At 38.4% G+C, this 12,685-nt stretch overlaps 1 protein-coding gene across 1 annotated transcript; it reads left to right on the top strand.

The window, feature by feature from the left end:
- Window positions 1–488: 488 nt before the first annotated feature.
- Window positions 489–12,312, top strand: LOC146330150 (ATP-dependent RNA helicase DDX39A). Its single transcript, XM_084715637.1, has 10 exons — window positions 489–615; window positions 2,902–3,109; window positions 3,411–3,538; window positions 6,208–6,484; window positions 6,794–6,912; window positions 9,736–9,867; window positions 10,062–10,171; window positions 10,463–10,607; window positions 10,847–10,994; window positions 12,068–12,312. Exons 2-10 carry the CDS (start codon window positions 2,902–2,904, stop codon window positions 12,082–12,084), a joined length of 1,284 nt encoding a protein of 427 aa, XP_084571763.1. The 5' UTR covers window positions 489–615; the 3' UTR covers window positions 12,085–12,312.
- Window positions 12,313–12,685: the final 373 nt, after the last annotated feature.

Below are 12,685 nucleotides of genomic sequence, written 5' to 3'. Positions count from 1 at the left end.
CATACATTCAATCATGTATAGCAAGTCTGAGACTGTGGCCTCCTTTCAGACTATTCCTGGAAATTTATGGGATCGTGATTATATTGTGTGATCCCATAGACATTAAATAATTGTGACAAAAAAAGCCTTATATTACTGTTTCACATAAGTTTTACACCAAGTACAAAATGTCTGCCCAAAGGCATTTATTAGTTTCTGACAGTTGGGAGAAACAGAAAACCAAAACCACTATAACTCTGAACTATCTCTTTATCCAAATCACATACATTTAGGTTATTTTATGTGATCTCCTTTCAATAACTTATATAATAACTAAATATGTGTATACTTATTATTTATTAGTCTGAGAGACAAAATCCAGCTCTAAGCTCTGCCCTCCATTACTGGATGTATAAAAGTAAACAGAAGGTGAAAGATTGACGGACAGGGTAACGGACGGTGGGTGGTAAGTGATTATTTTACACGCTCACACATACAGTAGGTGGCGGCATACCTCTTTTGACTCGTTGACTGGTAGTCTGCCAGTAAAATCACAGAAGAAGAAGAAGAACCGGAAGCTAACCTCAGCGTTGTCGCGCACATTGACATCGGCGGGACATAAAACATCACAACAAGGTAAATATTACGGTGCCTTCGTATTTTCAGACGAAACTCACTAATATGTAGATGTATTTACTTGTTATCAATGGAGAAAAGTTTTGAATACTCTGTGGCTGGGGCTGAAGTTGGGTCTTTGTGTTTTGTAGCAAGTAAGAACAGCCGCAGTAGCATTAGCTTCTTTTTGAGTTAGCCAATTAACGCTAACTTCGTTTAGCTTTTTTTTTTTTTAAACTTAAATTAAAGTAGATGCTTTTGTTTTAATGACAGTACGTCCACCACACACTAAAGATATGCTGATAGATGACTTAGCAACAGTATGTGTATTGTTTGTTTAAAGTAATTCGTTAAGTCCAGTTCAGCTGTTGGCTGCTAGCTTGCTAACTAACCGGTTTGAATGAAGGAGTAGGAGCAGAAGAGGAGGAGGAGTCCATTGTATATTGGTGTGCTGTCTTTACCGGTATGGTTCACACTGGTCTGCCATCATTTTCAGTTGGTATTATAGCTAAACGCATCCCAGTTATCACATAGGATGTTCAAGGGTAAACGCAAAGATAATGTGCATTTTTTCCTCCCCAAATTAATTCATGTTGATGTTAACCGCGGATGCGGCCTGCTAACGTTAGCCAAGTGATGTTTGAACCTTGCTACTAACTTATCTAGTTTACAAGACACCTCCTCAGGTTCAGGCTCTGTGATGAACTAGTTGCGACCTGTCCAGTGTTAACCCCGCCTCTCGTGCAAGGTTAGCTCGGATCGACTGTAGCTCCAAAGGACAAGCAGCAGCTGATGGATGGATAAATGAAAGTGTGTGTGTGTGTGTGTGTGTGTGTGTATATATATATATATGTATATGTATGTATATGTGTATATATATATGTATATATATATATATATATATATATATATATATATGTATGTATGTATGTATGTGTATATAAATATATATATATATATATATATATATATATATATATATATATATATATATATATATATATGTATATGTTATTTACACATATATATATAGTGTTTTTAGATAAATATTGCTGCTGTATTAAGTCAGGCTTATTTATTGAGCACGTCTAAAAACCGTTTCTTCAATATGTTTTCAAGCAGAATATTGAGAGGTTGAAATAAAGAGATAGAATAAGATGGCTTTTGAGGATACCAGTGAAGGGAGAGGATTTAATTGTTAATGATAAACTATTCAGTAATTTAGGGCCAATAACTGAAAAAGCTTGGTCACTTCTGGATTTTCATTCAGTACATGGAATGAAGAGCAGGGATTATTTGCTGGATCTAATGGGGACCAGTAGAGGAATACAGGCTTATATTTCCAAGATGTAGGTTTAAATGTGTATGTTGTGTTTTACTGCTGTTGATGTTTAAAGTTGAGCTATTCTTAAGTACTTTATACACCAGGGGTGGGGGAGAAATGATTCTTAAATGGATCCTGATTTTCTCTTGAAATTGATGCAGAAATATCAATAGACATCAGACATTTAAAACCCAGTTCTCAACATTATGTAACAATTTTGTAAGACTGGTCTGTGGGGTCTTTCCTCATGATCAAGCCAATTGGATCATGAAATGTAACCTTTTGGTGAGGATGGCTGAATGTGAGCAACTGCAGATGGATACAATATAACTGACACCCCTTGGCTTAATAGCTAGCGTATGGAAGCCTTTTGGCTTCTATGAAGTTCTTAGGGTAAAGGGACTTAGTCAGGAGCCACGGTGTATACAAGTTGTGGCCCACTAAACTAATTGTGGATCATTTCTAATAAAAAATGACTAGTGGTAACAGTGAGGAAAATATATAATGTATAGATTTCAAAAACTTTCTTGCATCAAGATACTTGAATAATTGTCTAAGAATCACATAGTTGCCCATTCAATCCTACAGTTTATCAGAAACACAGGTACCAGGTTTTCATTGGAAAAGTGTCTAAAGCTCTCTGACAAATGTAGGTACAATATTTTCCTCTGAGATGCAGTAAAATATAACTATAAAGTTGCATAAAATGGAAATACTCAAGTGACATACAAGTTCTTTAGATTTGTACTAGTACTTGTGTAAACTTAGGGTCCACTTGGTTACATTTCACCACTACATACCACACGGACAATTCCCAGGTGTGTGTGTGTACTTAATGATGGTAGTACCAGATGTTCTAATCTTATCATTTTATTTAAGACCACCTTCATCTCAAATATGAGCTTATAAGGTAAAGGGGACTTTGACACTGTCTATTGTTCAAGAATAGTTGTGAGACACAGATTTACATCCTGTCCATACAGATGGCTGAGACCGACGTTGATAATGAGCTTCTGGACTATGAGGAGGATGAGGAGCCACAGGGAGCCCCTGAGAGTGGGACCGCAGCAAGCAAGAAGGAGGTGAAGGGGTCCTACGTATCCATCCACAGCTCAGGCTTCAGAGATTTTCTCCTCAAACCAGAGCTACTGCGAGCCATTGTTGACTGTGGTTTTGAGCATCCCTCAGAAGGTGAATAGCAGTTTTGGGTTGTCTTAGGCTGGAAACATACTTGCAACTATGCATTCACATATGCACCCTACGTGTCCCAACACTTCATGGTTGCCTCAAGTATCCTGCGTCCATTTGGAGCAATGGTTGTGCACATCCTCAGAAATTAACGCTACGCATACACAAACGCAAATGCATCACTAAACAGCAAGTATGTCTCTGGCCATACACCTCCACACAAAGTCATGCTGATATGTTGTTATCATATTCATCCATTTTGAAAATTTTGCTCACTTACATTTGTTAATTGTTTTATTTTCAGTGCAACATGAGTGTATTCCCCAAGCTATCCTGGGTATGGACATCCTGTGTCAGGCAAAGTCTGGTATGGGAAAGACAGCAGTGTTTGTACTGGCCACCCTGCAGCAGATAGAACCTGTGGATGGTCAGGTGAGTTGGTCATTATTTGTTCTTCTTTCGTGTCAAAGATTCTCTTCTAGATTTTTGTGCTCTAACTAGGTGGTTCAATTCAGTTGCATAAATCTGCAACCTCCTCAAGACTATATTCTGTGCTTAGTTCTCCATACTGAGGCCTCAAATATATTCACTTAATGTTAAATACAAACATTGTACATGCATTGAATAAGATTAAGAAGTGCACATGTTGAGTTAGATTATCTTTTTATAGCCCAAAATCACATATCACAATCTGTATAGTGTACAGAAAAGCTGACCATAGACCTGAAATTCAGATAAGGAAAACCTCACCAAAAAAAAAAACCTTAAGAGCGGAAAACAAAGAAGAAACCTAAGGAAGAGCCACAGAGGTGGGATCCCGCCATGACCTTAAACACAGTTGGCATTTGGGAGTGCAAACTGAACAGGAGTATGTTCTGCTAATGTTTATAGAACTGTGAGTACAGACATTTTGAAGAGAGTATAGAAGTATAAAGGCGCTTTATTGCTGAGTTTGATTAGAAGACACGTAGCCTGTATGTGCCATGTTGGAAAAGAACAGCCTGTTAATCTGGTTCAACAGGAGCGTCATTCATTGTTAATTTCTTTGTTTTCTTCACTGTGTGGCAGACAGTCCCGACAGGTCTGTCTACAACAGAAGCCAAGTGCTTATAAGTAGGCTTGTCCATATTCAATTTGGTATCTGACCTCTTAGTATGATTTGCTTTCTCCTTTTTCTTATTCTATACTTGGCAGTAAAGAAATGACACAAAATCTGTGGGAGAGCGAGGTATAACATGCAACAAAGGTCCACAGCTAAACACAAATTATGGACGGTGTGATTCATGGTTGTCACCCTAATCCTAAGGCCAACAGGGTACCCTTGAGATTGACCCATTAATAACAACAAGATATTTGATTTGGTCCTTCAGGTTCTAAATCATTTAGAGGTCCAGTGTGTAAGAGTTAGGGGCATCTTTTGGCAGAATATAGCAGAAATTAGGGATGTTAATGATAAATGATTTCTCCAGTGCTCGCAGGTTGTCTCATGATATACTTTGGTCTACATTGTTATTCAACAAATGGCACAACTAAACAAAATGTCAAATGGGGCTCAGTTAAAGTGCAGCTGTTTTGAGCGAGAGCCTTTTTTTTTTACTAGTCTGTTCATTTTAATGTAGTTGTACTTCATGAATAATTTTTGAACGTGATAAATGTGCTGCCAGAATTGTTTGAATATAACTAAGATTTAGAAAAACATGGGCTTTTTAAAATTAATTTTTAATTGATTGTTAATGTTTAACTATTGCTTAAGGAAAATGCACAAAATTTTCAACCCTGGAAGAAATGGAATATAACATTCATAAGAATGTTCTCTGAGGTGTATAATCACTTGAAAATAAGAATTGTTGTTTTCATTCCCTTATAATGAGCTATTTATATCTACAGAGGGTGTGGGTCCTTTTTCACAGAGGCAGCCATGTTGCACTGCCATGTTTCAACAGCGGCCCAGAACTACTACCATAGTTTGATTCCACTGGTCACATTTTATCTGCATCATGGTTTTGCCCATTCTTCACACGGCTTCATGCCTCAGCACCAGTGTTTGAGGAGCAGAGCATTTTGCTTACCTTATTATTTTGACTTGATCAGATTTTGCTGATTTGGGTCAGTTTTGCTTGATATTTGTACTTGTACCAAGTAATAGTTCGTTTTTTGTCTGTTTTTATGATTACGAGTGTGTACAAAGTCTTTTATTTTGAAAATTGACTGTATTCTGCTTCTCTGTGCAACTTGATGCAGCTTCTGTCAAATAACATATTCTCAGTAGAGTGGAAAGCCACTTCTGGGATGCTCTAAGGCTCTTCACAAGCATTATGTAGTAGAGATGCACTGATTTCAATTTTCTTGGCCGATTCCAGGTTACAGTCTGGCCTTATTATAGTTTTTTATTAAGATTATGAATTGGGTGAACGCGTCCCAGGATCTCGCGGGATTTTGCAGGATGCAATTTCACGTGATCTCTGGTGGAAGCAGATGTAAACAAACCGTAGATAGATGCAGTGCAACAGTTTGCTGTAGTAAAAATTTGCAGTGAGAAAAACAGAAGCAGAAGTTAAACGAGTCTGGATGAGAAAATATTTGAGGAGACACATCAACACAGCTTGTTTATTCTTCAGCCAGAACAGGAGGTGAGATTTTAACTGTCCCTCTGCGAACAGCTGCGTGCATGATGTGACCATCGTGCAGAACTCGTGTGTGTGACAATGACGGGCACAGAATCGGATATGTGACGCTGACCGGTACCAGTCTCTGGACGGTCGATCGGTGCATCCCTATTATGTAGAATGGCCCGATCAGCTTCAGTGATCAAAGCACAGCCGTAATGTGACACAACCTTGAAGTTGAATACAAGTTTAAAATCCTACACACTGGTCCTTTAAACGATCATTAGATATAATGAAGGAACTTTATAGTATTATAATGATCACTGTAATAACATAAACATTGTCAAACAGTATTAAAATATGAGTTAAAAACCCATATGGTCCTGAAATCAAGGAACAGTAAAATGTATTAGCTGTTACTACAAAACCACATAATGTTCTGCACAAGGAGTAAGAAGCTGATAAGACATGTTGTTCTCACTCTCTGTATACCAGGTGTCTGTCCTTGTAATGTGCCACACGAGAGAGTTGGCCTTCCAGATCAGCAAAGAGTACGAGCGCTTCTCCAAGTACATGCCCAGTGTCAAGGTGTCGGTGTTCTTCGGTGGCCTGTCCATCAAGAAGGACGAGGAAGTCCTGAAGAAGAACTGCCCTCACATTGTTGTAGGGACTCCAGGACGTATCCATGCCCTCATCAGCAATAAGAACCTCAGCTTGAAGAACATAAAACATTTTGTGCTTGATGAGTGCGATAAGATGCTGGAGCAGCTGGGTGAGTAGAAGTATTTTGACTGTGGTCAGTATGAAAGATGGGGGAGGCTTTCAGTTGACTCGGGTATTGTTCTGTATCTCACTTATGGTAGTGTCATGTCACTGCTCATATTTTTACAATCTTTCTCTGTAGCATTCTCCCCAATAAAATGAAAAGCAGAATCCAAGTTGAAGAGCTGTCAGTGTACACTTACTGCCTAAGTTTTTAGAGATAAAGAATGAGGTTGAAATAAACATAATTTGTATACAAAGTACACTAAAAATGCAACTAATGTCATTTTGGGGTTATTATTTTTTTATTTTCTGACAGATATGAGGCGTGATGTCCAGGATATCTTCAAGCTTACACCCCATGAGAAGCAGGTGATGATGTTCAGTGCAACACTAAGCAAGGAAATCCGCCCCGTCTGCCGCAAGTTCATGCAGGATGTGAGTTATCAAGATTTACTCATGTGTCAAATTTAACCTCCTACGTTTCTTCCAGCCACATTTAAACAAAACAAGGTCTTTTTTTTTTGGCAGAGATGAAAGGAGCTGCAAGTTGAGACTGTCCTTACAATATTATTTAAATTGTATTTTATAGTTAATGATCCTAAAACTGCATTCTGGCTGTTTTGAATCAGTTGGCCTTTCAATGTGAATTTGGACCAGTGAGTTAGCTGTAAATGTTCAGTGGCTTCTCTTTTTTATGTTGTGGTCGTTGTGGTGTAGTTACAGTCCATTAGAGAGGTGAGTGTATGACCTGAAGGTTGCTGCTTCGATGCAAAATGAAAGAGCGATGCATCTACTCCTCTCTGCTCTTTACCACCACTGAGGTTCCTTCAACCCAGATCTTTAACTCTGAGCTGCTCAGTCTGTGGTTGTTCTAAAGGCCTCTCTGAAAAGGAGAGCCAGGCTCTCAGTGAAGTCACACTAGATAAGTAAAGGATGAAAATGGCTGAAGAGCCTTGTTGTCTCTGTTTATGGCTGTTTTAGCACATAACAGTGCTTAATATATCTTAATTGATTAATAGATTTTATGTTTTTTTAATCATTGGCGTATCCATAATTGCAATTATCAAGATTCCCACAGTTGTTCATGTTATGTGTACTCAACAAGTGAGAAATGTCCCTCTTAGCTTTGCCCACTTGTGGCTGTCAGTGTCATAAGTGGCCATATCAGAGGGCTAAAGTGATCCTCCTTGGCAGTTTTGGCTTGGTCAGGACAATCATTCCTCCTGGCTCTGCTGCAGTCCAGGAGAACAGATTCAATGAGTCACCATGCACAGTTCACTTGTCAGAACTTGATGCAGGTTCAGAAAATTATATGGATTTGCAGTAGAGCTCAGAAAAAAATAACTATAATAGATTGTATTTGTAGGTTTTCTGACTTCTCTGACCAAGTGTTTCTTTTTTCCTCACTTTATGGTCTTTACTATGTTGTTGTTCATGCTTATTACTAGGGAGGTAACGATGCATCATGAGACAGTTAAAAATTGATACAAATGTTTGACGACTGAAAACGTTTGAGATGAAAAATGAATCGCGATGCCATTTTTAAAGAGCAGAATGTGTAATCTACTTTCATATCTGACTGCATGAGACCGGCTTGACTCTGAGAGAAAAAAGGTATGGGTGCTTCTGACAGAGCTGGTTGGATATACTGTGTGTAATTTTGCACACTTCAAACTTCAGAAACACTTTCAAATTCTATTTCCTACGCCCACAGTAGTGGTAGCGGGATGGAGGAGTGAGGATGGGAGGAGGCGATGAGGAATAGGAGAGGAAAGGAGGAGTACGGTCAGCTGTGTAACTGCTTTGTTGAGGTGGCTGGATCGGTTTGCCTCTCCTCTCCACTGTACCATCTTGCTCCCCAACTCCTCAGCCAGCGGAGCTGCATAATAATGACGATGATAATAATGAATTACAAGGTACAGCACATTTCAAGGTGCTTCAGTGTAAAACATAACCAGTAACATATCTGCATGACATTTGCCATTCATTTGTTGTATTACTTTTTGCAAGCGTACATGTAAAATAAACTACTTCCACACGAAGCTGTTTTGGAGATGTCCTGCCGTCTCCATATATTGCACACTCTGGCCCTTTCACTCGTCCAACTGGGAGATCTTTCTCCTGGTTTTGAAAATCTTTTCTCTTTGTTTCCTTCTGGTAAATGCACTGTCATGCTGCCGTCGCTTGTGCTCCTAGTGCACCTGCTTCCCGAAGGTGATGAGAGCTGACTTTCTGCATGCATGTCGGCTTAAAATCGCTGATGAATTAATGAGGGCACTTGGGCACACCTGATAGGTGTATCCCGCTGTGCGCTGGTGGTGCAAGGGACAGGGCAGGGCAAGATACCCTGTGCCTCTGGTGCAAGATGTCAGAAGTGGATTTGGACACACCGTGAATGAAATTAAGTCCATTGCACTTTGTGCTTTCCACTTTCACTTTAGATCAGGGTAAAATAGGGCCCCTGAAGAGAGCAGGAAGATCACAGACAAGACTCAGGCTGGACAATGACCTACACAAGTAGCACAACCAACATGATGCAGCATGTCACCTGGCAGTATAGTGACAAGCGCAAGTCAACACTGCCTTAGCAAAGAAACTGTTAAAAGGACAATCCACGCTGACAAGCAGATTTTCAAACTAAGAAAACATGCAAGCCTTGGTTTGTTTTTTGAAGAGATTTCATTTATTTGTATTATTTATTTAGTTATACTGATGTGGAATTTGTTTTCAAAACCCAATTTTTTAATTTATTTTTTTGTTATTCAAGATAAAATATAGTTTCAGTTGCACTTTTAAGACAAGGACATGTTTTTTTTTTTTTTTTTTGAAGTTTACCTTAGAGATAACAAAAAAATAACTGGGACTCTCTTTAATTTGTTAAAGATAAGAGAAAATATATGTTGTAGGTTGTATTTATTTAAATATATATGTGTGTGTGTGTGTGTGTGTGTGTGTGTGTGTGTATGTATATTCATTGCATAGTTTGTGTTTTGCAGCTACACCCTACCTCAGACATCTTGTTTTTTTTTATCTGAGAAATAATTCCAGGAATATTTTTCAGTCATAATTTGTCTGCAAGCTCATTCTGTTTAAAACAAAAACAAAAACAAAAAAAAAAAATCATGAGAAAATCATATCATGAGCCAGTATCAGAAATTGTATCGAATTGTGAATTGAATGTATCGTTACATCCCTACCTATTACATTGTGTGTGAGCAAGAGAGACTAATGTTTGGCCTCCCTTCTTTTACTGTTTAGCCCATGGAAGTGTTTGTAGATGACGAGACCAAGCTGACTCTCCATGGCTTACAGCAGTATTACTGCAAGTTGAAGGACAGTGAGAAGAACCGAAAACTCTTTGACCTGCTTGATGTGCTCGAGTTCAACCAGGTATAGCTGGCACTTGTTTATTAGGCACTGCATGAAAGTCCGTCATGTACTTATTTATTGTAGTATTGTAAAGCTCTGTTAAAGTTTTGTCTTCTCCAGCATTTGATATTTGTCGATTTCAGCATGTGTGTATGTCATTGACGTCTTTTCCATTTCCAGAAAAAATGGCATCCTTTCCTTTTGTTTCCTGTCAGGTGGTGATCTTTGTTAAGTCAGTGCATCGCTGTGTGGCTCTATCCCAGCTGCTGGTCGAGCAGAACTTCCCTGCCATTGCCATCCACAGGGGCATGGCACAGGAGGAGCGGTAGGTGCTGCTAGTTTATTTATTCTGTTCTAGTCCAATCTTGAATTTGACAGTAGCTTTTTCTAATTTCAATATCTCAAGCATGAAAAAATGAAGAAAATGGCACATCACTGTCCTGTTATTAGTTTACTATAAAATGTAAATATGAAGTCTAAAGTAACCAGTGAGGGACTTCTAAACAGATTTGTGTTGAAAATTGAATAGTTTGGCAGTTTCTCCTCTTAGTCTCCCTCGCTTTGGAATGTTATCTCATTTATTTCTTGTCCTGTTGTTGCTCATCCCTCCTCCCAGGTTATCCCGGTACCAACAGTTTAAAGACTTCCAGCGGCGAATCCTGGTCGCCACAAACCTCTTTGGCCGAGGCATGGATATTGAGCGAGTCAATATCGTCTTCAACTATGACATGCCAGAGGACTCTGACACATACCTTCACAGAGTCAGTCCTGCTATAATACAATTTTATGTCATCTACATCAAAGAGCTATATGTTTTATATGAGGTCGTGTTTGGTCAATGCTTTATAATCAGGAAATTGTCATTTTAAATTTTAAGATATTAATAGCAAAGTGAGAAATAATTCAAAACATTGACCTTGGTCCATGTTTATAAGCACCCTGGTATGATAATAGAAGATTGAGCTTGTTTTGAGCCATGATGTCTTCCTCTTTACCGTAGGTGGCCCGTGCTGGCAGGTTTGGGACTAAAGGCCTGGCCATCACGTTCGTCTCAGACGAATCTGACGCCAAGACCCTGAATGATGTCCAAGACCGCTTCGAGGTCAACGTAGCAGAACTACCAGATGAGATTGATATCTCCTCCTACAGTAAGTTCTGTCGCTGCTCACAAGCTCACACTTAATAATTCTCACTACACTAATATCCTGCTATTTAGTTTTTCGGTGGGTTTGGGTGAACTACTTGTGTCCTCACGTGTACACAATATCTTCATTGTTAACTAGGGCTATATTGAATATCTTTTTTTTTTTTTTTTCATGTGAAGCTTTCATCTGTCATATATTATCCTCATTAATCCAATTTAAATCCTTAATTTAGAATAAAATTATCAGATTAAACAAGCTTTTTATTAAAATAGCCAAATAGAGTTTTTGTAATTGTGGTCAAACATAATTTGTTGATGTTAGATTGCTGCTAGACTGCAACATTGATATACTGTAGATGTGTGACAATCAGGAGAGTAAACTGTTTTTTGACTGTGGTTGAAATATTATTTTTGAAAGACTAAATGGCAGCAAATATGGACTGAAGCATACCATTCATCAGATAAAAATGTGAATTTTGTAAATGAATACATCAGTCTTTTTGCAGTAAATTTAAACTTTTGGATGTTATTGGAAATGTTTGGATCACACAAGTTGGAAACAATCTTATGCAGCTACCACTGGAATCTAATTCTACAAATAGTATGATACTAATAATATTAGTGTAGCCCAATCTTTATCTGCAGCTGTGCAGAAATAACTTAAACATTGAATGAAGCTTCAAATTATTCTCTACAGCTCTGCTTTTAACATGAAGGATCCACTGAGACTTTGTGCTCGCATCTTGTTGCTTGTGAGAAAACATTGAAGCTGAATGAAGCGGTCGGCCACAGATCAAAGTTTGTTCATCTGAACTGTTTGGGTAACCCAGTGGGGGCACAAAACACAGAAACTGGTAGCAGCTTCCAGATGTTGAAGACATCCCTGTACAGTGTTTACAGAAAGTGTGGTCAATGCTATAATCATACATCAGGATGTTAGTGTGCATTTCACCCAGCACATTGACTAACTACACCACTGGAGGCTGAAATCCAGCTTCATCTGGAAGTAAACACAAGCATCACTATATATATATGACATATATTCATTCAGAACTTTTCTTTTCCCTTTCTCTGCAGTCGAACAGTCCAGATGAGTCTGACGTGTCTCCAGTGAAGACTGTGTGTGACCTTTGGTTTTGCTGTATTTTGGTGGAGGAAAAAACCCCATAACTTTTATTTTAAAGTCTCCTCTCCCACCATAAATGTTGGCAAGTTCATCTTTCTTTTCTATCCCGTCTTTCCAGGGTGCTTGTTTTAGTGTATTCCTTATTAAAATCATGGATATATTGTTTTGGTTTAAGAAATAAAATTTTTATACCTTATTTAATGGTGTTTGATTTAATTTTGCACATGTTTTTAAACATTTAAGCATATCAGATGTTACATTAACATACAGTAACAGTACAACAGTAAAATACAAACTTTATGCTGTGTTTTGACTGCAGTTAATTATAATCACAAGCAGAGGGCGCCATCATCACAGTTTGAAGACATAGCCACTGTTTTCTCAAACAGTTGTTTACTCTGAACTGGCTGCCAAGTTTGAAACTGCACAAGTTGACTTAAAATAAAACCTCATGTGAAACTTGAGCTCAGCAGCCAGTTTGATCACATGGATGCACTAAGAAAAAAAACATGTGACAGCTACACTGTAGTGTCTTAATCCACAGAAGTGTATAAATGTGACGACAACAC

This window comes from Lutjanus erythropterus, chromosome 3 (genome assembly GCF_056507025.1).
Source record: "Lutjanus erythropterus isolate fLutEry1 chromosome 3, fLutEry1.hap2, whole genome shotgun sequence".
NCBI classification, from domain to species: Eukaryota; Metazoa; Chordata; class Actinopteri; order Lutjaniformes; family Lutjanidae; genus Lutjanus; species Lutjanus erythropterus.
The sequence above is the reverse complement of the archived record's forward strand: the minus strand, read 5'-3'. Positions and strand labels throughout refer to the sequence as shown.